General features: G+C 36.3%; 1 protein-coding gene across 2 annotated transcripts; it reads right to left on the bottom strand.

Moving 5' to 3' along the window:
• Positions 1-5,618: 5,618 nt before the first annotated feature.
• LOC121384243 (organic cation transporter protein-like) lies at positions 5,619-23,961 on the bottom strand. 2 transcript variants are annotated; one of them, XM_041514533.1, is made up of 11 exons: positions 23,704-23,961; positions 19,221-19,570; positions 17,737-17,967; positions 14,039-14,235; positions 12,542-13,378; positions 11,302-11,436; positions 10,425-10,510; positions 9,259-9,379; positions 8,672-8,744; positions 7,799-7,977; positions 5,619-6,015 (listed from the first exon to the last, which is right to left on the bottom strand). In XM_041514533.1, exons 2-10 carry the CDS (start codon positions 19,545-19,547, stop codon positions 7,804-7,806), a joined length of 2,181 nt encoding a protein of 726 aa, XP_041370467.1. In that variant the 5' UTR covers positions 19,548-19,570; positions 23,704-23,961; the 3' UTR covers positions 5,619-6,015; positions 7,799-7,803. The 2 variants fall into 2 exon arrangements, with proteins under 2 accessions (XP_041370467.1, XP_041370475.1); XM_041514541.1 differs by having other exon boundaries at positions 19,221-19,566.
• Between the last annotated feature and the right edge of the window lie 1,577 nt (positions 23,962-25,538).

Raw genomic sequence — 25,538 nt, 5'->3', positions numbered from 1 at the left:
TAACGAACGACTTGTTCTTATACAGACTGCAACAAGGCCTTCAGTGTTTTCTGACTACCACTGACAATGTATCTCCTCCTGCTGGTGAAGTCGGACCATGGCAGTTTTGTGGGTAGCCACTGGCTGACATGGCATTTATAATTGGCCACGGCGCGGTTCTGTTGGCGGTGGCCGAGATCCGCTTGGTGACACTATATCTCGCCATGTGGCAGTTTCTCGCTCAACAACAGTACCATTTATTTATTTATTTATTTGTGAATTTTATATGAATTGGATTACAATGTATTTTCATTTGTGATTTATTTTCATATTTTGTGACGTGTGTACATCTGGTTCCAGTGTGCACATTGTTGTTATATTAAAAAAACATAACAACTTTTATATATTTGCAAGTTTCAAAATGACATTTTATTTGTGTAACAATCATTTATATATATATCCAATTGACAAATTTCGATATGATATTACATTTGCATTTCATATTTATTTGTGTAACAATCATTTATATATATATCCAATTGACAAATTTCGATATGATATTACATTTGCATTTCATATTTATTTGTGTGACAATTTATTTATATTTGGGTTGTCCAATGGCTCCATTTTCGGACGGTAACCTTAAACTCAGTCGTGGCCAATTCAGCCAATAAATAAATAAATATATTATTATATTTTGTATTAGTTATCTTTGATAAATATATATATATATATCCAGTCAGCGTAAGACCAAAAGAAAACTGCAACTGCAGAAATAAAGAAAACTGCCCACTCAACGGACAATGCCAAGCAAGTTCGATAGTATACAAAGCAAGTGTAACAACTGGCGCAACATCAAAAACATACATCGGTCTATCTGGCGGTAATTTCAAACAGCGATATAACAATCACACGAAATCGTTCAAACACGAAAAATACTCGAAAGAAACCGAGCTATCAAAACATGTCTGGGAACTAAAAAAAACAGCGAATAAATTATGAAATAAGCTGGCAAATCATCAAACAATCGAACACGTACAAACGAAACTCCGGCCAATGCAATCTGTGCACTGAGGAAAAGCTCGCCATCCTACAAACAAAAGACAAAAATAATCTCAACAAAAGGACTGAGCTCATCTCAAAATGCTGTCACACCAGTAAGCTCAAACCACGCAACCGCAGTACATAAAAACCCTGCAATCTATCCACCAGTGTCAGCTATCTGAAGATCGTCGAAGGGCGTGAAACTCTGAGTAATAGCGTAGGACCAAAGTGCAATATATATATTTATATTTATATATAAAAATGTATATAAATATTAGAAGAAAAATGTGTTTCCTGGAATCCGACTCCTAGAAAAAAGGGCACACACTAAAAAAATTGTCCATGTAATTTTAAAAAACAACATTTTATGGTAACATTTTATCTGGACCCATATGAGTGAAAGTAAAATAAAAACTAACAAAAAAACCCAAACAAACAAAAAACACTTCTCTACTTAATTTTTTTCAACACATTCCTGGAAAAAAACATTCTTTCAGAGATCCACTTATTGACACTACTGACAGGACATGAACACTGTAAACAAGTACAACGCCCACGAGGCCAAACATCTGCATCATCAAATAAATAATGTAATTTAAGCCTTATAGCCCCGATACTAGCGATAGTAATGTATTCTGACAGAATACAGCGAAGATTGTCGGAAACTACATCGGAAATCAGAGATTGCATGTCTAGCACATGCACCACGTTTAATGCCAGCCATTTTGAACAAATATTTTCCTTTAAAAATATATAATAGGAGTTAATTTAGCAGTTATACACTTTTTTTTAATGAATAATGGATTACAGGGCTAGCTCCGGGTGAGCAAAAAAATTTGCCAAATTGTTTATTAAACTTCAAAATTGCAGAAATTAACTGTTATTTTCTAAAAAATGTCAATTATTACATAAAATTATTTTGCCAAATTAAAATAAAATTTGCCAACTGCTTTCAAAATTCGCAATTAAGTTGGAGAGTGCACTAAGTGTAGATTCATGAAAAATAATTAACTTACCCCTATATACTCTACTAATGGAGGTGAACATGAATACTGGGAAAAAAAGAAAACATTAGAGAATCCTTACATCAGGGTTTAAGCTGGACCCCATATATTGTTAGCAGTTTGGTGAATTCTGACCAAAAAAATCTTTAGCCAAATTTAAGTTTCAATTAACCAAACAAAATTACAACTGTTTAAAAAAAATCTCTCTCTAAATGTATCACAGGTGTATTCCGATTATTTCTCGGCAATATAGTTACGTAATCGGAACACCTTGATCGATTTACACATTTACTCTGTGAGGTAGGCAGTGTTACTGCCAGAAAGATATTTTTGGGTATGGCACTATGAAATTGAATACAACTACAGTCAACAGGGGTATGGGGGGCCTCCCCCAGAAAGAAAAGTTAAGTTTAGGGTTAGGGTTAAGAAAAGCATACAGTAATGATAAGAATAATTAATTTTGTCAAAAGGTTAACTCAACCATACCCGTTTTACCCTCTGGCAGAAAACCCTGGTATTGACATAATGCGTCCCAATGAAAACAATGGTAGATCTACGAATGACATATGATTTTCCAATTAGCTTTTTTGGAAAATTAATAACGAAATCACATTGGGCGATTTGGTGAATGACAGCTTAAACTCTGCTTATGTAATAACTACGGTCACTGTGGATTACAAAGTTTCAGGTTCCTATGTAGATACGAAATATAAGCATCAACAACGTTAAATATATATATGTCTAACGAATCCAGAACAAAACCATAACTGATATAACACCAACAGACAAAACCCCAAAGGTGCACAACACACCAACACATCATTAAAAAAAACATCTTGAGGGTTAATAAACTCAATTCCCCACTGTTGGGGTTATGTCCACTTGGGTTTTCTCCTTACACCAGGTCTAACAATTATCTTCAAAAACTATTGGTCAGTCATTTATCTCAAATAAAATACTTGTCCGACAATGTCAGCTAAATGACTTCTCCTGGCATTAGACAAGAGAAATCTAAGAAATTGTACCATTTATGAAATATGGAGAAAACTTTGTTTTCTCTTTTATAGAGATATTACCTGTCCTCAAAACAAGTGCATTCCCCCCCCCCCCCCCACCCATGCAAGTGGACTGGTCCGAGCATCCCAACAGATAATGGGATGGCCTAAATCTTCTACAGTATGCTCCCTTGTAGTTCCGGTCATGTGACTATAGCTTCCTTCTTTTTCTCTTCGCTATACTGGTCAGATGTGTTTTCTTTTGGCTCTGTTCTTGGGAGTCAGATTTGGGGTTTTTTATGCGATACTATTGTTGTTAATTGACAGATTCGTTTCTGTCTTTGTTGTAATTGTTTCTAGTTGTATTATTTTGGCGTAAACACTTTTTTCAAGTGTGTTTTTACTTCCAAAATTGTTGTTACCGGTGAACGTTACGTGGTCGCCATTTGCAAAGATGGCGGCCATGTTATCGGTTATGTGTTAATGGCTTATTATTATTTCTCTTTGTAGAAATTCTATTATGTCAGATACTAGAACGTGCCGACAACGTTCTTGTACTCGCTGTCAGAAGTTCCTATCACGTGATGATCCTCATGAGCTTTGTCCGTCATGCCGTGTGCCTTGTTCAGCAGAGACGAGATGCAATGTTTGTTCCAAATTGTCCGACTTGGAGTTTGGAAGATACTTGACTTTGCTGTCTACTAGGGCCAAGAAGGTGGAGTCAACCCCGGCGGGGTCTTCGGCGCCGTCCATAGCCGACTCGGTGGCCGATGCTTTGAAGTTGATGTTGCCAGCAATGTTACAAGAGACCTTGGTAGCGATGTCAGCAGCAGCCAGGGTGGATCCACAACCTGAAGCAGAGGGGTCCAACCCTCCCTCTTCTGTGACGGTGGTTCCAACTACTAAACCGGGATCTACGGCTCCACAGAAGTCTCCAGCAGCGGCCAAACATTCGTCACGAATGCCTGCGGTATCCAGTGTACAGGCCGAGAAGGGTACTTCGTCGTCGAAGCGGATATCATCTTCTGATCGCCGGTGTGATCCATCCTTGAAGGTGGGGGCATACGGGTCAATGGGTCACCGTGCCAGACGTAGTAGAAGTCATTCACCACGGACTCTAGCGGCTCCATCGGTTCATCCACGGAGGCCGTCGGCTGATGCGGTCTCTACGGTTTCCAGACGGGACCGCCCATGGTCTGGTTCTCCAGTATCCACAAGGGACCGTCCACGGTCCGGTGCTACAACGGCCCATGATCTACCAGACAAACATGCCTGTTCTCAAGTTCTCCAAGATTTTCCAGATGAAGGGTCGGGTCCATCGGTGGCAGATGACCCAGAGGCGACTGATCAATTGTCCTTGAGGGATTGCCTAGTAGTTGTTTATGACTTGCTTCCGTCGCTACCTCATCCACCAGCTCCATCCAAGAAGGGACCAGTGCCGATGATTTCTACAGACGTGCTTCCGGAGGATGTCGTCATTCGTTCTTTGGCAGCGGGAACCTTGGTGTCAGATGTAGCCTCGGTCTTGGACAAGACTTTTCTTGACACAGCGTCTTTCGTTGCTTTTCCACACTGGTCAACTTGAGCTTATCCAGTGTTCAACAGTCAGCCCAGATGTTGGCATACTTGACGTCGTCTATCACGTCCATAATTATGCACCATAGACGACAAGCCTTCTTGAAGAAATCAACATTAGATTCCCAACGCAAGAAGGAACTGTTAGCGCAGCCATGGTCTTCCTCTTGCATAGAGGGGGAAATGCACTTGTTTTGAGGACAGGTAATATTGAAAAGAAATGGATATTAGGTGAAATTACGCTAACATATGTTGTATTTATTTTGTAAAGTCAAACGATGGTGTGAAAACTGCCTGTCATCAACCTTAATGCTTGAAAAGTATATTTCCACGTCTTCCATGATAAACTGGACAAGTGCAATAGGCTTTCTGGTAATGATAACGTACTAGATCAAATGCAACTCCAGCTGTTTTATGTATGTTCATAAGATTCAGTTCAACAACCTCAAGGGTGAAGAAAAACATTGATTACTGAGTGTAAATATGAAATGGGTAACAAATACCATTAGATATAAATACAAATTCATACAGAATGTAAATATGAATCGGTTAATACTATTAGATGACACATGAATTCATTACTGGGTGTAGATGTACATGTAAGTCAGAATATAAATAAGCATTCATACAAATTAATAGTAAAAACATTGTAAGTAATTTGAGTAAAGTTAATAAATATAAGGACTGAAATATTGTGCATTTCTTTCAATTTAGGATAGCTTATACATCTTAACAATTTATATTCATAAACTCTCAATACAAACAAAACCCACCTACAAATCAATACAATACTGAATTTATCTCTCTCCCTCTCTCATATAAACACACAAACAACACCTCCCAAGTCAATACAATATTGAATATATCTCTCCCTCTCTCTCTCATACACACACAAACAACACCTCCCAAGTCAATACAATACACTCCAACTGTCTCTAATCACTCACCCTTCCTCCCCTCTCTTCTTACTCTCTCCCTCCCCATCTTTTCTCGCTCTCTCCCTACCCCTCTCTCTCCCTCCCCCCGCTCTCTCGCTCTCTCTCTCTCTCATTATAACCACTCACTCTCCCTCTACTGAAATGATATTCTAGTTAGTAATGCCCAGTACATCATCCATAATACATTCAAAGGATTCTATAAAATATAAAGAAAATGATATTCTAGTTAGTAAAAATGCAAAAAAAAACACATCATCTGAAATATCCTTAAATGATGTTATAAAATATAGAGATCATGAGATTCAAGTTCGTAATATTGCCCGATACATCATCAAAATACACTCATATAATATTATACAATACAGAGTTAATCATACTCTCAAATAATTTTCTTTAAAAAATATAAATACTGATATGAGATTCTTCATTTGATATGATCTTCCTTCCACTTTCAACTTGATGGCAATTCTTGACAAAACCCTGCAAGATAAAAAAAAACCCAGTCCATCCAGGGATATTTTGTTGTAAATTGACTGAATATTGATTAGCAACTACTATTTATCATTTAGAATCATGTAACTCCTCCCAGATGTTTGCATAGTGAATTGTGATGCGATCCTGAACAAAATGTTCTCTGCAATCAGTAAAATAACATTGATTATACTTATTATGAGGTTGAGGTAATTTTAGCTATGTACCTCTATCCACACATGGATCAGGCATGCCTACTCCATGTCCAGTCTCAGGCAATGCCAGTGGCTGTATACCTGTTATATCAATAAAGTTATTGACCGTTACAGAATTGTGATAATTTCAGAAACCACCTTTACTTGTTCAATAAATAATATGTGCTGTGTACCATAGTATATTTACCAGCCTTGGTAGTGGTAGATAATCGGTTCACACCCTAGTACTGGATTCACATCCAAAGGAAGGAAGGAAAATGTTTTATTTAATGATGCACTCAACACATTTCATTTACGATTATATGGTGTCGGACATATGGTTAAGGACCACACAGATTTTGAGAGAGGAAACCTGCTGTCGCCACTTCCACTTCCAGCGACAACTCTTTGGGATACATTTTTTCAATTAGCAACAAGGGATCTTTTATATGCATCATCTCACAGGCAAGATAGCACATACCACAGTGTTCTCACTGCTCCATTTAAGCGGGGCGGCCCATCCTGCTATTGCATTTTGCCGCCCTCCTTTCACGTTCCCCGCCCTCCTTTATTTTTCTGCGCCCCTCTTTATTTTCCAGCACCCTACTATATTTTCCAGCACCTATCTCCGCTATTTCCAAATGCACTCTTTTTCCACACATAAAAAAAACAACGATCAGACTGCACACTAGACATCAAAGGAAACAAGCCGCGTTGTGTACGAAAAAGCTGACAAAACATTTACGAGTTACCGTAACATAATTTAATAGTATTTTTAACAGCCTCTATTTTGTCCCATACCTGTATCCATTTGTATGTTTAATACAAACAATAAAAGTTATATTTTATTTGAGCAATGAATTTTTTTTTTAATTTTATGGATTCAGCAATCTCTGACTAAAACCCCCCACTTATTTGGCGCCAAATTTGTCACGTGATCAGAACGGTCACTATCTTTTGTTTCCACTAACTGTCGTCTGATATTTTGTCCTCAGTTACAGTTATAATTGATTTTTACTTTGTCATTTCTGTCATTCTGTTTATTCAGCAGTTCTTATAACATATTGTAAACTTTTCATTTTGGGGGGATATCACCGCTTATAAAATCAACGGAAGTGGTAGTGTTTAGCATTCAAATCATACTTCTTGGGTGCCAAATAATATATACACCGCCACTACAAAAACGAAACTACTTTTTATCAGTTGGCGATAATATTTTATCACAGCGATCGATTCATTCGATGAAGATGGGAATAACAAAAAATGTTTTCGACATTAGGGGATCACACAAATGTCTTTTTTGTTTTTCGTGTATCTTGAAATCTTTATTAAAATAATAATATCAAAATTTTGATCGGTCCAGCAAAACCGGAACTGCCAATGAATATCGGACCGATAACATCTTCGGTTCAATTAAAAGACAAGTTTCCTTGTATTTCGTATAAACTTTATGTAATAAAAATAAGAAGTATGTCTTTCCACAAAGTCTATCAACACACAACAACATAGTAACCACCAAGGACCCCCTCCCCCCTCCCTCTATCAACTAGTTCCGTTATCATCAGGTTTAGAGTTTCTGCAAAAAATCAGCAACTAACCTCTGTCAACTAGTTCTGTTGTCATCAGGTTTAGAGTTTCTCGAAGGCCAACTCTCCACTTCATCAAACGTTTCTGGTAATGGTTTTCGATGAGTCTCCGGCAACAGCAAGACCACAACACTACCGACGAAAGTCAACCCGGAAAACAGCAACAACGGTAGCCTGGGTAGAGTCTTAGCCTAGACAAAAGAAAAACATTGGAGCAGTTTGATAACTGATGTTAAAGGGTCTAGAAACCTCACTATCTTAGAAAAGAAAGTTTTTAATAATCTATTTGATATGAAGTTTAAACCAATCATTGTCCAGTATTAACATGTGAAGCATTACTACTTTTGTATATATACGAGTATTTTGTATACATGAAAAAAACAAGAGTTTATTTTGTTTAATGACACCACTAGAGCACATTGATTTTTGTACATGTGTATGTGTGTTAAAGTGCGTGTGTGTGTGACACGTTTTGTTTAAACCTAGAATTGTAAACAAGGCCTTAGAGAAGAATAGTGTTGTACTCGTCAAGTTACTTTTTGTAAATAAAATATCTGTACAATTTATCTCTAAATGAAACCCATACATTAAATATTTCTACTAACAAATCTGCAGTTTACACCCAAACATTAAATATGTGCACTACAATATTTCTAAATAAAACCCAAACATTAAATACTACTTTTATGGAAAGTATTATGGATAATCAAGTTAAAAGATCCGGTTGAAAAGGTTAACACTGGCAACAATGTTTTTGAAGTATGATTTTATGTTTGCAAAAAAACAAAAAAAACCATTGGTTGAAAAACCACCATAAGATACCTTAAGTTATTGCACTAAACATAAATGGAGTATTTTATAGTTTAAAAAAAGAAAATCTCTTACTGCATAAACAATAAATGGGGCTGAAATACTGCCAAGATTTTCAAAGAAGGACGCCATCCCCATTGCTTGGTTTCTGAAAGAAAGTTCAAGTTAGTCCGGTATAAACAGTAATACGTTTAAAACTCTTATAAAAAGATGTGTACAATCAACATTTAAAAAGTTAACATTTTAACTCTTTATTTCTTTTAAAATGGTAGTTTTCAAACAACATTTTGTTTATTAAAAAGATAAATCAATAAAATAATTATCTCTACAAATGGCTTTGGGATAAAGACATAAATTAAATAATTATTTATAAAAAAGATATTAGGAATCTATTTTAATTTGGTAGAGGTAGAGATAGGGGTAGAGAGAGAGAGAGAGAGAGAGAGGTATAGAGAGAGAGAGAGAGAGAGAGAGAGAGGTATAGAGAGAGAGAGAGAGAGAGAGAGAGAGAGAGACAGACAGACAGACAGAGAGAGAGAGAGACAGACAGACAGAGAGAGAAACCCTCAAATTATTTCTGGCAGACAGCCTGGAATGATATGACAAATATTTCCCGTGTTTATAACTGTCGATTGACTAAGGCAGTGAGTTTAAGTAATCACCTGACTACTGTGGGAAAGAGTTCTGCCGAGAACAGGTAGACTGTAGAGTAGGAGCCGGTTATACCAAATTTCCCCAGCATCACTAGGCCTATCTTCAGAGACTGCAGACTGACACCCGACTCTAAAATCAACATCCAACATTGTTAACAAGATATACAGCAAGTTTAAATCTTAGGACTTTTCAGAAAATATTAAATGGCAAGTGGAGGCTGGGAGACAATTTTTGGAAACAAATCTGTGACTATTTAAACAATGATTACTGGAATGGAATAGAAAGGAAATTAATAACTGCAACAGGTTATTAACCAAGGCTATTGGTGTCTAGCACAAGAGCGGCAGAGGATCTTTTATATATGCAAAGAGAGAACAGTGCATACAAGTCTTTGTTCGTTGAATTTAATGGGGAAAAGTAAACTTAAAGTTTGTTTTGTTCAACAACTCCACTTGAGCACATTGATCTACTAATCATTGGCTATTAGATGTCAAAACATTTGGTAATTGTGACATATAGTCTTAGAAAGGAAACCTGCTAGTGTTCCATAATGGAGAAAAAGGTCAAGTTCGTGAAGACTCATCGTGGATCTTATTGCACCTCTGGGAATAGACAATGGGAGAAAAAAAATTGAAAAACAAATTTGAGCACCATTCTAGAAAAAAAAAATTCAGTATTCTATTTTTCCTATTAACAACCACCAATGAAATAAAATAAATTGGTATTCCATTAATTGAAATTAACCTCATCCACAACACCAAATATTAGATGGAACACCCATGCACCTAAAAAAATACTGCTCAACTTTCAAATCTAAAGTAAGTTTGTTTTATTTAATGACACCTCAAGAGCACATTGATTTATTTTATCATCATCGTCTTAGAGAGGAAACCTGCTACATTTTTCCATTAGTAGCAAACAATCTTTTATATGCACCATCCCACCAACATGATAACACATACCACGGCCTTTGGGATACAAGTTGTGGTGCACTGGCTCGAACGAGAAATAGCCAAATGGGCCCACTGACGTTACGGGGTTCAATCCTAGACTGACCATACATCAGGCGTGTCCTTTACCACTGGGCTACATCCCGCCTCTACTTTCAAATCTGTACAAATGGGATGACAATTGATGAAGAGTTTGCATGAAACTTTGTGTCCTCTATACATACCAGTATATTCTGGAACAAACACAGCAGCACCGCTTGTAACAGCACAGATGAGAAGAAACACGCACATCAGCCGACGCCGTCCACTCCTAACAAAACAAAAACATACAACTTCAGAATTGAGCTCGCTTGAAAATACTGTTACCGTATATCCTCAACTATAAGTTCAATTTTGTTCATCAAAATATTATTTCATAACTTTCAAACTTGACATATGGGGGAGGGTTAGGAAAATTTACCTTAAAAATGTGGTTATTTTTACACTTCGTCAAAAGAGAAAAGAACCCATGAAGCCATTGCCACAACATACATGCAGGCTACTTCTAACAGCAACAAAGATCTTTGATGTGCACTTTCGACTGATTTGGAGAGTATATACCACAGCCTTTGATGTACCAGCTGCTGGGCACTGAATGGGATGGGAAAACCACTCTTCACAGAAGATGATAAGACCCTGTAACCCACTGCACTTCAGGCAAGTGCTCAACACTGAGCTACATCCCACCCGCCCCACCCATCCTACCCTCCACCCACCATTAATAAAGTTTGTTTGTTTTGTTTAACACCACTAAAGCACATAGATTGATTTTTTTTATTTTTTTTTATTATTTTGTTTTTTGATAACCCTGTATAAAGTCCAAGAGGATTCCCCCACATTTTTTTTGTTTTGTTTAACATTAGCAGCAAGGGATCTTTAATATGCACCCAAATAGGACAGCACATACCACAACATTTGACATACCAGTCATGGTGCACTGACTGGAACGAGAAATATCCCAAAGGGCTCACTGACAGGGATCGATCCCAGACAGATAGCAAATCATGTGAGTCTTTAACACTGCCTCCCCCTTCATTAACAAAGAGACTTATGTAAACTTACCAAAGTATAGTAAACACACATATAACATGGGCTGGAAGTTCTACGAGACCCATGAAGAAGAGATTTAAAAATGGATTTCCATGCAAGATTGGCGTACTCAGGGAAATTCCAAAATAGCTCAGACTGTTGACCAAGCTGAAAAAATGGAGAGTAAAAAGACAGAGTTAGTGATTATCACACAATACCATTAGCATCAAGATCTTCAAATCAAATATGTACAGTGGGTTTACAATTCACTAGTGTTATCAATCAGAAATGATGACATAAGGTTTAGATTTTATAATTCTAAGTGTAACAATGCATAAAGTTTATGAAACTTTACTGAACAATATTCACAATTGAATTACATGCAGTCTGTAATTGTTTTACAGATTTAATATGTATTAACATGCTACTGGTGCCACTGACCGGAAGTAAACCAAATAACAGTTATAGCCTTAACATATGGCTTTTGTCCAGGACAAAGTTGCAACTTTGAAATAAAATAATTATTTTGCTAATTCACCACTTTACCCTTATTTTTTGTTCAGAATGGTCTGGGTTGCTGTAACCAGTAGTGTGAAATCCCTTAATTTTCGTATTAAATAAATTATATAGACTTGTATTCTTAAATTTGTTCATTGCACAGTAAAAGTTTGTTTTGTTTAAAGGCATACTGTAGAGGATTTAAGGACCATATTTCTCTAAAAATGGATAATAAATAAAAAATTAAATTAATTGTTGGAAACCAAATCTAGCTATCGCATCACCTTAACTGAACCATGATGGAGTGAAATCCATGTCATGCTTCTAGGCAATTTTAGTTTTTGAATTATGGACCATTGCCATAATTCAATTATTTTTACAAAATGTCATTAATAAATGGAGTATGGTGCTTATGAAGATGGCTGAATAAAGTACATTTAGGGACAAATCAAATTATTTTTGTTCAGGTAATACTTTGTTAGAGCATTAAATAGGTCAGTGGTCTGTGACAATATGCCTTTAATGATACCACTAGAGCACATTGATTTAATAATCACTACATTTTTCCATTAATAGAAAGGGATCTTTTACATGCACTATCTCACAGACAGTATAGCACATACTAGTCTTTGATATACCAGTTGTGGTGTATTGGCGCAAATGAGGAATAACCCAATGTGTCCACGGACAGGGATCGATCCAACTGCACATAATATGAACGCTTTACCACTGGGCTACGTCCCGCCCCTTAACAGTAAAAGAAAGAGAAACTCACAATAAATAAAACACCACAATCGTGTAGAGTCTCATTCTGGGAGATCTGAACAAGCCGCAGGCCGATTTCTCCATACCCGTCCCCGATGTCGAATCTCTGCATGTCTTAGTTCTCTTCTCTTCACATACATCATCACCTGATCCCAACGACACAGTCGGTTCATCGGATTTGTTCTTCAACTGGCTAAACACAGACTTGGACTTGTTGCAAACCAGGTGGCAACCATCTTCGTCTTCGTTATTAAGGCCATTATATTCTTGTATACAATCATTCTCATCTGAACTCTTTTCAGATCTGAGAAAATGATGCACAGTCTCTCCTTCACCCTGAGATGATACTGAACTGGTTCTCGTTTCCATGGAAACGTCTTCACCACGTTGGTGCGTTTCGTCCAAGTGACAACTTAATTCTTCGGGTACTTTCTGTCTTGATGCTTCTTCTGATCTTAGATCTTCTTCCTTCTGCCGACTTCCATGAGAATTACAGTGATTAAATTCTACAGGTACAGTCTGCAGGTTTGTCTTTTCCGACCTAAAATCTTCATTCTGTCGAGCAATACCATTCAATTCAAAGAGATCTGTTTGTTCAGTTGTATTCATTAATTTAAAGTCTTCAGTGGTGTTAAGGTCTGGGTTTAGAGTAAACTGTTTCATGCCGTAATCAACGCAGTTTCCTTGATCACGCAGTAACTGTTGAACAGATGACAGGTTTTCCTCTGTCAACTCATCCTCGTGAAAACGAGACAGTTTATTTACACGGGCCACCATTTTTAAAACTGTGACAGCTTTCACTGTTCTGTTTGTTGCCAGAAGCCAATGTAGTGATTCGGGAACAAACCTGAAAAAAATCAATCGTTTCAAAAATTTAAAGTTTGTTTTGTTTAACACTACTAGAGCCCACTGATTTATTAATCATCAGCTACTGGATGTTAAACATATAGTCTTAGAGTGGAAACTCGCTACATTTTTCAATTAGTAACAAGATATCTTTTATATGTACCATCCCACATACCACAGCCTTTGATATACGAGTCATAGTGAAATTGTTTCAAATTTAAAATCCTAAAGCTCGTGACAAATAAACATTATTTCATGAGGGACATGAATTTGATAACTCGTAACTTGTTTATTATCCTCTATTTAAGAACTATGATGTACATTCAAAATCTTTTCATTAAGACGGTTATTGTTTTTTCCCCCAGTATTATAACTGTATATTATTGGTGAATATTTAATTTTAATTGCAAATGTTAAATAGCGTATTAAAGAAAAATGAAAGTACATAAAATAAAATTGGCCTGTCTGAACACAAAATTTAATATAGTAGGTATCTTATGTTATGAAATACACTGTCAATACAGGATCTTTGCAATATTAGCTTTAATCTATTGTGGTTGAGTTTTAATACCTGGGATGGGAATAGCACGTTTTTGTGACTTAAAAACCTTGCTAATTAAAAAAACAAAAAACCCCAGTTGAAACAAAGTTTTTAACTTACCAAAGAGCAACCACAGCCAGGATATTTGGCAGTGATATAAGCAACTGGAGATGGCGCCAGTTTCGGACACAGTAACCAAATAGTGCAAGGGACATAACTCCTACAGCCCAGAAGCACTGGATGGCGATTGAAGGCTGAGTTCTGTGGGAGGCTGGGAACAGCTCAGTTATTAGAACATAAGTGGTCAATGATATTCCCTGAAATTAAAGAATACAATGCAGTTGTTCAAGATAAACAGATTAAACAAGCATTATGAGAGTACTGCTAAAGCAATACATGTCCCCTACCAAACCAAATGTTTTTCGTATCTCATAAATTCAAGGGCCATACCTCTGTGAAAAGTGGGTAAATCACCATGAAAATTAAACTTGATCAGTAACAGTATACGATAAAGGTATATATACAAAATTTCATATCAATATTTTCAGGCATTGCAAAACAAAAGTCTGGAAAACAAACTTTCATATCTCCTAGGTTCAAGGGCCATAACTCCATCGAAAATAGATAAAATTACCATGAAAGTGAAACTGGATCTGTAACAGTACATAGTAACGCTATTCACAAAATTTCAGGTCAATATCTCAAGGATTTGTGAAAAATTATTCCAGATTTTTTTTTTACATCTCTTAAGTTCACGGGCTATAACTTTGTCAAACATGGGTAAATCACCATAAAAGTCAAGCCTGATATGTAACAGTACATGACAAAGATATACAAATAATTTCAGGTTAATATTTCAAGGCCTTCTGAAAAAAACAAAGTCTGGAAAACAAAGTTTCACATCTCTCCTAAGTTCAAGGGCCATAACTCAGTCAAAAAATTGGGTAATTCGCCATGAAAGTCAAACTTGATCTGTAACAGCACATGAAAAAGCTATACACAAAATTTCAGGTCAGTACCTCAAGGCTCTCAAAAAAAAAAAAAAACATCTGGAAAACTACGTGGGATACGTACGGATGGACAGACAGACAGATGGATAGACGGAGATGAATCCTATAGTCGCCTCTGGTTGGACAGGTAAGGGACTAATAACAAGTTGAATAATATGTCCACCATTACAAAGGTAGCTTACAGTATTTTCCTATGTATAATGCATCCTTTTGTATAAAAGAAAGGAATGTGCCCAGGACAGGCGTGCGCTACAACAGCTTGTTTTGAATGTGCATGTTATACACTCTGACCTGACCTGTGCACCCTAGCACAAGTTTTAAGTGTCTAACATGGTAATTTTGACACTTGATCTTGGATTTTACTTTATTCTATTTTCATTATTAGCATGGAACATTTATATTGGTCACTTTTTTGGGGGGTGGGGGGAGGGGGTGGTTACAAATTTAACGGTTCCAGCAAAGACATTCATAGATAAAATAAATAGTTACATGAGGGTGTTTTGGGTATGTTTAAATTATTTATCATAAGATTGATATATTTATTGATATATTTATTATATACATTTTATGTTAATTATTTAACCTTGTGCACTGCGTTCGCTCATGAGGAGGAGGAAATTAATAATTATATGAAAACAATGACTAAAAATAGCTATACTGGTAGTGTTCATGAAGTGAATGATCCAATTTTAATTTAAAATCTATTAAATACATGTAAATAGTGGTATGTAAAATAAAAATTGGTTGTTTATTAATATATACAACCATTTATACATCCATTGAGTTAGTTTTTGTCTATACGTTTGTTTGGTATGTGCATTTGGTGATTTTTGTTTTAATTTTCAAATTTTAAAATTCTCATAAAGAACAGTCGAAGTGTACAGTGATAGAAGTATTCAATCTAATTCTACCTTTACTCTTTATTATACACATATAACAATATAAACCCTTTGTGTTGTTGTTTAACGGTACATTTGGCACAGTACAGCATTGTTTTAAAAAGACCAGCATGATTCCTACATGATATAGCCTGAACAGATTGCAACAATGAGGGTTGGTATGACGTTACTTCATTTATTTTCCGAAAGGTAACAAAGAAAGATGCATGCAGTAAATCCCATTCAAATACTGATTTGTCTAATTGGTATGTTTATAAAGAAATACACATATTTTAGTGTTACTAACGTAATGGTTTTTTTTTCAAATGTGCGTGTTGTGTTTGGGTTATGTTTTTGGTTGTGCGTGTGTATTGGTGTGTGGGCTTGTTTTGAAGGCTATTGTTTATTTGGGGGCAGATTTGTTGTTGTTACTGGGGTTTTCTTTTTTTGGGGGAAAAAAAAACTAAACAAACATAATATAGCACGTGGGGAAGGGGACTGTTCTGATCGGAATATTACATATAGTCCGTCCCATCCTACAAAAATGTTGTTTTGTTGTTTTTGTAAATAAGTTGTTTGGTTTGACGTAAAAATATAAATACAAGTTTTTTGGAAATAACTAAAATATACTATTTTTGTGTGTAATTTAGAAAACAAGAAGCTCAGAAATAAATAACTTGTAAATTCCATAGTATGAAAAAATGTGTTCCCCGTGGGACGCACTATAAACATAATGTTTCTATTATCTATTACAACGGTGTTACTGTCACAAACACAATTCATTAAAACTGCAGGTGTGTTTGTATGTTTAAATGAAATTATGATAATTAATGTGAGGCGAGATTGCAGCTTTGAAAAAAAAAAAAAAAAAAATTCCATGTAAGAAAACCAAAACAATCAGGGTGTGTGACAGCTTGCTAGATTCATCTCCTATATTTAACACATGGTCAGTTGTAACAAAACGCAATTTCATCAACTTAATTTTTACCTGCATCATTCTTTGTATTTAAAGCATAGGTGGGGACATTTATGATGCCAGGGACTGGTATGCATAAATCTCAGCTGAAGATTCACGAACAACTATGGCTAACCGGAACGCGCCGGAAGTGGTTAGTGGTTAGGGGACATAACTCTGCCTATTTTTTCTTGCACATTTTTAATAGAGGCTATATATAAATATGTCATAAATTTAATGCAAAATCTAAAAATTCAGTTATCCGGGTTTGTGTGTGAGAAGACTTGTACAAGCATTGAACTAATGAAACAATAGTTCTTGCATTTTCCAGAGGCTTGTAATATATGTTGTTATCCTTACCCAGTATATCTGCTCACATTGACCATATCCAAGCTAAATACAGCTTCCCATATAATTAGATAAAATACACATGGCTATTAACCGTATCCAAGCTAAATACAGCTTCCCATATAATTAGATAAAATACACATGGCTATTAACCGTATCCAAGCTAAATACAGCTTCCCATATAATTAGATAAAATACACATGGCTACTAACCGTATCCAAGCTAAATACAGCTTCCCATATAATTAGATAAAATACACATGGCTACTAACCGTATCCAAGCTAAATACAGCTTCCCATATAATTAGATAAAATACACATGGCTACTAACCGTATCCATGCTAAATACAGCTTCCCATATAATTAGATAAAATACACATGGCTACTAACCGTATCCATGCTAAATACAGCTGCCCATATAATTAGATAAAATACACATGGCTATTAACCGTATCCATGCTAAATACAGCTTCCCATATAATTAAATAAAATACACATGGCTATTAACTGTATCCAAACTTAAAAAATACACATGGCTATTAACTGTATCCAAACTAAATACAGATGCCCATTATATAAAATACACATGACTATTAACCATATCCAAGCACATCCGCATTTGACATACCATGTTGAGAAAGCCAACAAAGAAGCGCAGGGTAGTGAAAAGCACGACATTGTTAACAAAAGCGACTCCAGTCCCTACAACAGTCTGTAATATCAGACAGGGAAGTAGTATCCGTTTGCGACCGAAGCGGTCTGCCATGGCTGTAAGAGTGAGGGCACCCACGGCAGTACCAACCATGTAGATTGTCATGGACAACTCCACCACATAATTCCGGTCACAGACGAGGTCCCACTGCAAGTACAAATTATATAACTGGATTTAAAAAACAGAATATAAAATAATATAAAATAGACAAATAAAAAGAATTCTGCAGAACTGAATGTCTCGCATACCAAAACATTTGCATATATGTAGATGTTCATCTCATGCATATTAAAAATAAATAAATAAATGACCTTAAAAAAAAATACCAATAAAAAGTTTATTTTTTATCACATGCTGTAAACCAAGTTTCAATGATCTAGGACTTACAGTTTGTGAGAAATGTAACTAAATGTAAAATGTTCAAGTTGAGCTTAGCATGACAGTTGATGCCGTCACCACTGCCTGAAAAGTAAAACCTAAACCTCGCCTTTTTACCTGTTTAGGTGCTCAGACAAAGTATAATAGGATACAAATGGTATAATCAACAGGATATAGTACAATTGATAAATAAGGTTCATGGCTGCCCTTTTAAGGCGATGAGGCCTACGAGATGACAATGAATTCCAAGTTCGAAACTGAAATTACTTTATTATAAGAAAGTTCCTAAGAAACATATTGAATAATGTGTACTTTATGGGTTTTATTTCAAAAAAAATTATGTTTCCATTTAATTTTGATAGCTTATTTGACATTCCACAGAACCGCAATACAAACTAACATATTGTTGATAAATATAGACTGACAGCTAACCTGGAGCATGCACATATCGCCCAGTGTAAATAATAACTGCTACCTGTGGGACCATACGGTTTCAGAGTTACAGCTTACATTAAATAAACACAATAGCACAAGATTATTTGTCAACTGTTCAGTTTAGAAGGGTAAATTATTGTGTTAAAAGATGGGTTAGTTATTTCAGCAATTCGGAACATCGCTTCATCTGGCTTGCTCAGATCCATTAATAAACATGGGAAAATTCTTTTTCGGGCAAACACGAAGGTGTTCTAGCAACAGTAACATACATGCTGCACGATATGGTAAAAAAATATTTTAAATATGCATTTCAAATGAAATGCTTCAACACAAAAATACTTCATTTTGACAAAATGACATCTAATATTAAGTTTGTGACAGTCAAAGCATAACAAACTTGTACCAGACAACATCCATGACCAGCCATTTTTTTCCAAGGCTTGGACATGCATATACATACATAAATAATTTTAAATTAAGCTTGTCTTTTCAAAAAGATAAAGACTGTATTTGTGGTATTATCTGAAACAAAACTAGCTTCTTCTTGACTAAGAGTAAACAGAAAAAAAAAAAAAATGTTTTCTTACATCTGTCACAATTGTAGTTTCAAACTTTGACTTGAAAGACCATGAAGAACACGGTGTTGCCATGGTGATGTTAGAAGAGCCATTCATCAAGTAGTGAACCACCTCACATTGTTCCTTCACCCACAACTCTGTGCTGTTTCCATCCACGGACTGGTTCGCCTGGTGATCAAGGGGAGACAAGCAGAAGTGTTCCCCAGCATCTCCAAGGTATACAATGGCGAACACGTGCCAGGCGCCCCGCATGTAGATGAGACTGAGGACCAGATACACCAGAGTCTGGAAACGACCACACCCGCCTAGATTCTCCAGAATATCATCAATGACCATGCCTACTTTTAGGTGTCATCTGTCTTGGGAAAGAAAAAAAAAAATTGTATTCTGCAATACATCTACGATTGATTGTTTTGTTTAACAACATCACTAGAGCCAGGGTACATTTTGTTTTCAAAATCTTGATTAGCAATATTTCTAGTCAACTGAAAATTGTTAACGTAATGTTTTATTTAACGATGCACTCAATACATTTTATTTATGGTTATATAGCATCAGACATGGTAAAGGACCACACAGATATTGAGAGAGGAAACCCACTGTCGCCACTTCGTGGGCTACTCTTTTCGATTAGCAGCAAGGGATCTTTTATATTCACTATCCCACAGACAGGATAGTACATACCACAGCCTTTGATATACCAGTCGTGGTGCACTGGATCGAACGAAAAATAGCCCAATGGGCCCACTGACAGGGATCAATCCCAGACTGACCGTGCATCGAGCGAGCGCTTTACCACTAGGCTACATCCCACTAAAAAATTGATTAATAACTAGTTTAATGTTTTAAAATTGTGTATCGATCTCTGAAATTTGTGTAGCGATACTGATCAAAATGTTTCCTGAAACTACATTGATTTATTAATCATAGGCTTCTGGATGTCAAACATTTGGTAATTCTGACATGCAGGGCACACTATTTCACGCGAACCGCCGTTCTGTTCGCGTGTCGGTTACAAAAAATTAAATTCACGCGAACCGCAAATCGGTTATGTCGTGACCTGTAGACGTTCAGAAATTAAAACTTACAGACTTCACGATTACAGGAAGTTTATTAACGCAGACATACTACTAGTATTCCGACCAATCTTTTAGACTGATTTTTAGATACTTATTGCGCGGCAAACCAGTAGACAACAGTATATTGCAACGGTTCTAACTTGCGACCGAAGGCTCAGAATAGAGACGAGCCAAACGTTTTAAAGAAATATGCACGGACTGCTAATGCGTCTAAATTATCTGCTGCTATTTTATCTCTAAAGGAATTGTCACGGGGATCCTATAATACCCGTAACTGAATAAAACACGATTATCCAAATATCTCTCCTAACTGTATATCTATTAGATCTCTCTGTATCGGGCAGTCCAATACCAGAGTGGCTCGGTTCTAGGTATATCAGAGATAAGATCTTATATAAAGTATATATATATATATAGCACGTTTAGTTCACTAGAAAACACAACAAAACACAATACACTTTGGAAACTGTATTAACACTACGCTGACAAATGTACTTGCTGCAGTAGTTAATTAACAACAACAATATAATAATAACCCAGAACTAATCACTTAATTAGTTAATCACTAGGTGTCTAGTTTACAAAATAGTCTAATCACTTCACCGTGATACAACACACACGTGTGATAATTGAGAAACACTGCCTGGGGAACTTAATTAATAAAGGAATTACAACTCTATTCCTAACTGGTTAATTTTTAATTAAACCATAACTACTGATTCAGTAACCTTGTAATACAGAAATAATACTGGTACATATCACCATAAAGACAATAACCCAAAGTTTACCTAGGTCCTCTAGGATGACTGGTTAAGCTTTAATAATTTAGAACAGTGAAGCCTACAGTTTACTTCATCAGCTTACCGGAAACACTGTCTAAATAATATTGGTATAATACAGTATTAAAATATTTAAAGTCACATCAATCACATCAAGGTTATACAACAGAGCAGAAATATATATTTACCAGTCCAAACGGACACGTTCCCCGGAAGCCTTCCAATATGTTTTTTCCCGATATCTCTAAAATCCTATCTATTTATTAAAAAAACCCTCAGAGACAGCAAATATCACCTGGGGGCACAACGCGGTCCCTCACCTATCATGTGAATTTCCACCACTCCCAGAGTCGATACATTTTCTTAGATGACCAGACATACTGTCGCCAGTTCGCCAGAAATACCCCGGTCATAAACCGTTCTACCGGAGTTATTACGTAACTACTGGCCACATGGCCTCCGCACCTGGTCTAAGTGTGTATTAGGTGATACGGTCGCGCAGAGGTATTACGTAACCAAGTGCCCACCTGGTCTAATTGCATATTGGGAACAGCTCGACCACCATCGCGCGGGGGTATTACGTAACCGAGCTGCACACGGCCCTCTAAAACAATTAACATCGCCACAGGCAAAAACAAATAAGAGCATGTTCCTTCACAGGAATATATGTAGACATAATATTGGATTGCCTTTAATTTTACAAAGGTCGAAAACGGTTTTAACGTAAACAAAAATGCAAAAATGTCACAAAAGCTGAAAAATACTAACATCGCATAATGAGCTTTAAATAACAAACATTTGGAACGTCACTGTAGTATAGAAGTACCAGCGATAAAGTGAAAGTAGCATCGCCACTGCAAAATATCAGTGTCAAATTGTGGTCTTTCTTTTTATGTTATTATAATATTTATTTTTATTAATCTAATCATGCACCAATGAGTAGCCTGTTTTGTAGTTTAGAGGAACTGGACATTTGTTGTTTGGATTTTTGGTGGGGTGGGGTTTTTTTTCTGCTGTATATTAAATTTTACATATCAGTGACAAATGGTAGCCTTTATTTATTTATAAAAGAAAATTATTAGTCTAATCATGCACCAGGGAATGGGCATTTTTCCTCCAAATGTATTTATTTTGTTTCAGTACTGGGCTGATATTTAATCCTTTTACAATAGTGTTAACTTCCGCAAGCTGCACAAAGGTTTTAGAATAGAGTGGCCCGATGCCCGAGGACAGTGGTTTTTAGATTCGGGCAACTAAAAATTACTTTTTGTGATCCTGATGGCAAGTGGTGAATAATAATAATAATAATAATAATAATAATAATAAATCTACAATGCTACAATCGTACGAAAACAAAAGAAACTTCTGCAAGTCACTTCTTTCAATTTGCAAGCATTAAAGAAACTGTTTTGTTTTATAAAACGTTTTCTTTTGTATTTTGTTTTAACTTTATGTTTGAGCTAAAAATTATGTATTTAAAATATAATTTCAACGTAACTTTGAGGTAACCGATGAGGTAATCTACAGGTTACGCAAATATAATTCACGTAACAATTGGTTACCTAGATAAAAACCAAGTGAACCGACTTCCGGTTACCTCAGATTTTGAAATATTGTCCCCTGGACATGTAGTCTTAGAGAGGAAACCTGCTACATTTTTTCTATTAGTAGCAAAGGATCTTTTATATACACCTTCCCACTGACAGGAGAGCGCAAACCACAGCCTTTGATATACCAGTCATGATGCACTGGCTGGAACAAGAAATAGCCCAATGGGCAAACCCACAGGGATCGATCATAGACTGACCAAACTTCAGGAAGATATTAGTCAGCACCCACTTGCAATAACGTTCTGGTTAAATACGTAGTAGCCAACGGGTTTCTTCCTGTAGTGTGTCAGGGTTCGAACTTAATGGTTGCCCGAATGCCGATCGCCACTGGCGACTGAAAACGACGGGCGACTGAAAACTCACAGTAAGGTTGCCCGCCTGGCGACTGATTTAAAAAAAAATAATAATAATAATAATTAATAAATAAATAAAAGTATTATTCGGGCAAGTGAAAATAGATCCGGGCAAGTGAAAGTGCTGTCACCACTTGCCTGGATGCCAACTCAAAAAAAAAAGTTAAGCACAGACACTGGTGTGTATATTAATTATTAATATGTGAAAATGTTTTTATCAAACAGGGAACTAAAAAATTATCAATGTAAAGGTATTTAATGTCAAACATTGGATTATTATTGTATTAGATTATTGTTAAGTCAATGAGGTGGATGGTGACATTTCCGCGATAGTCATCAGTTTATCCAGATCAGTGCACACCCAGTCTACTCTCACCACCGATGCTCAAACTATTTCACCTCCATTTTTTGAAGAGCACTTTTCTTTGGAAGAAATCAATTTGGATGGTTTATTGAGACCAGAGCATAGTTCAGTCAATAAACACTGGATTTTTATTTTTTTTATTTTTATTTCGGGGTGAGCACTTCGAAGGTAGAGGGAGCACACTCGATGCACCCTCCCCATGGATCCGCATCTGTTGTGTATCGGACTAACAACACTATTACACACAACTAACTAAAAACAAAATGCTTTAAATACTAAATAATGTACAGTTTATTACTTAAATTACCTTTTAAAACCGTGATTTTACCTATTGATCCACACCACTCAGTTCACTGTCAATGTCACCGTATGATTGACAGATTTTTGAATATTGTCAGTGGTGAACTTTTTTTTTTAAACCTGATCCCACTGCTATTATTAGTATTATTCATTTGTAATGAATCGTTAACAATCAGAGGTTATAACAAAGCATGTCTGCTTGCCAGTATCACTGACAATGTCAAACATTGATGCAATTTAAGCAAGAATGTCGAAATTTCGTGTGACAAAACTCACGCCGCTTATACAAGGGGCGTAACTCCATATAAGTTAAACATGATACAGCTACATTCTAAAAGTATTGGGAATTTAACCGCGGGTGGGTGCGCGATGGCGTACGGTGCTGTCCGATGTAGTAGCGTCACTCACTGTCGCTAAACATGGGACAGTGTTCAAAATAAGCACTTATCCGTTTGTCCTGACAAGTGGTAATCTGCTGGGACAAGCAAAATGTACCTCAGTGGTTGTCCAGTGGACAAGTAAAAAATTACAATCATGACATAATGAATCATAATGATGTTTCACTTTGTGCAATAATAAACATTGTTCTTACTCTTCAATAAAACCAACAACTTATTTGGACAAGTAAAAATATTTATGGACAATTTGATTTATAAATATACTTGTCCGGTGGACTAGTGAAATAATATGTTTATTTTTATCACTGGGGACAGGAGCTGTAACGTGGTATTTTGACCCGCGGTCACTTTTCTACGTAAGATATTGACTCATTTATCGTAGAATTATGACCGAGGACCAGAATACTACGCCACGACAGCAGGGCTGGAACTTATTGTAAATTACTTACCAATCATCGAGATATAAAATGCCGTAGGTAGAGAGCATCCTTTACAGCACAAAGTACCGACAACAACACAAAAGTGCCGTCGGTAAGGTAGGCCTAAAGCTGCTCAACAATGAATGAATAAATGAATGAATGAATGTTTAACGACACCCCAGTACGAAAAATACATCGGCTATTGGGTGTCAAACTATGGTAATGCAAACAAATAAAGTGATGATCAACATCAATATAAAAATTCAAGATTTACATAAAAAAAACCCAGTGTAAAGAATTGTGCAAAAAAACAAATATCACAGATAGATACTGACTTTTACTCAAAATTTCAATTGTATCTTGAAGAAAACAAGGGGATTTGTGCTGTATTGGCCATTCTCAAAGAGAATGTTACACCCCTGCACCACAGTGAGGTTACAGCATGTGCAGGGGAAGCTGCTCAACAATGGCAGAAATGTAGCCTATACACCTAGTGTACATTATCTGCCAATATTTAACATTTGTACATTTAAAATATGTCTATATATATATATATGTGTAATGTTTTTCTTTCTGTCAAGCAATATACCTTCAGCTCCAGCTTTTGATGTCTATATCACAACTTCTAAGAAAAATAATGATGGCTGATGCTGGTCTGTATTTTTGTGCATACTTTTCCCATCTCTTCGGTGAAACTTGTGCCCATTTATTTTTTCATCAATTTTTAGATGATGGACTTGACAGCTACATGGTGGCAGTACTTATGACAGGATATGCTTACCTTTCATGAATACCCAATATCATCCCTGTTTTGACAGTGATTCATGAGTGCAAGGATGAAATCTCTAATTAAGGATATCCTCTGGAGTGGCTGTCCGCCTATAAGAGAGGTACTAGATAGAGATTCATGGAATCAACCACTTTTGCCAAATGCCTATACTTAATGTAGTAGTGTTGGTATAAAGTGCTCCTACCATGGAAATTGCCGTAGAGATTTTAGTTCTCCACAGCACTTTTCTGCCTCC

Source organism: Gigantopelta aegis, chromosome 2 (genome assembly GCF_016097555.1).
Source record: "Gigantopelta aegis isolate Gae_Host chromosome 2, Gae_host_genome, whole genome shotgun sequence".
Taxonomy (NCBI): domain Eukaryota; kingdom Metazoa; phylum Mollusca; class Gastropoda; order Neomphalida; family Peltospiridae; genus Gigantopelta; species Gigantopelta aegis.
Note: the sequence above shows the minus strand (reverse complement) of the source record. Positions and strands in the feature narration are given on the sequence as shown.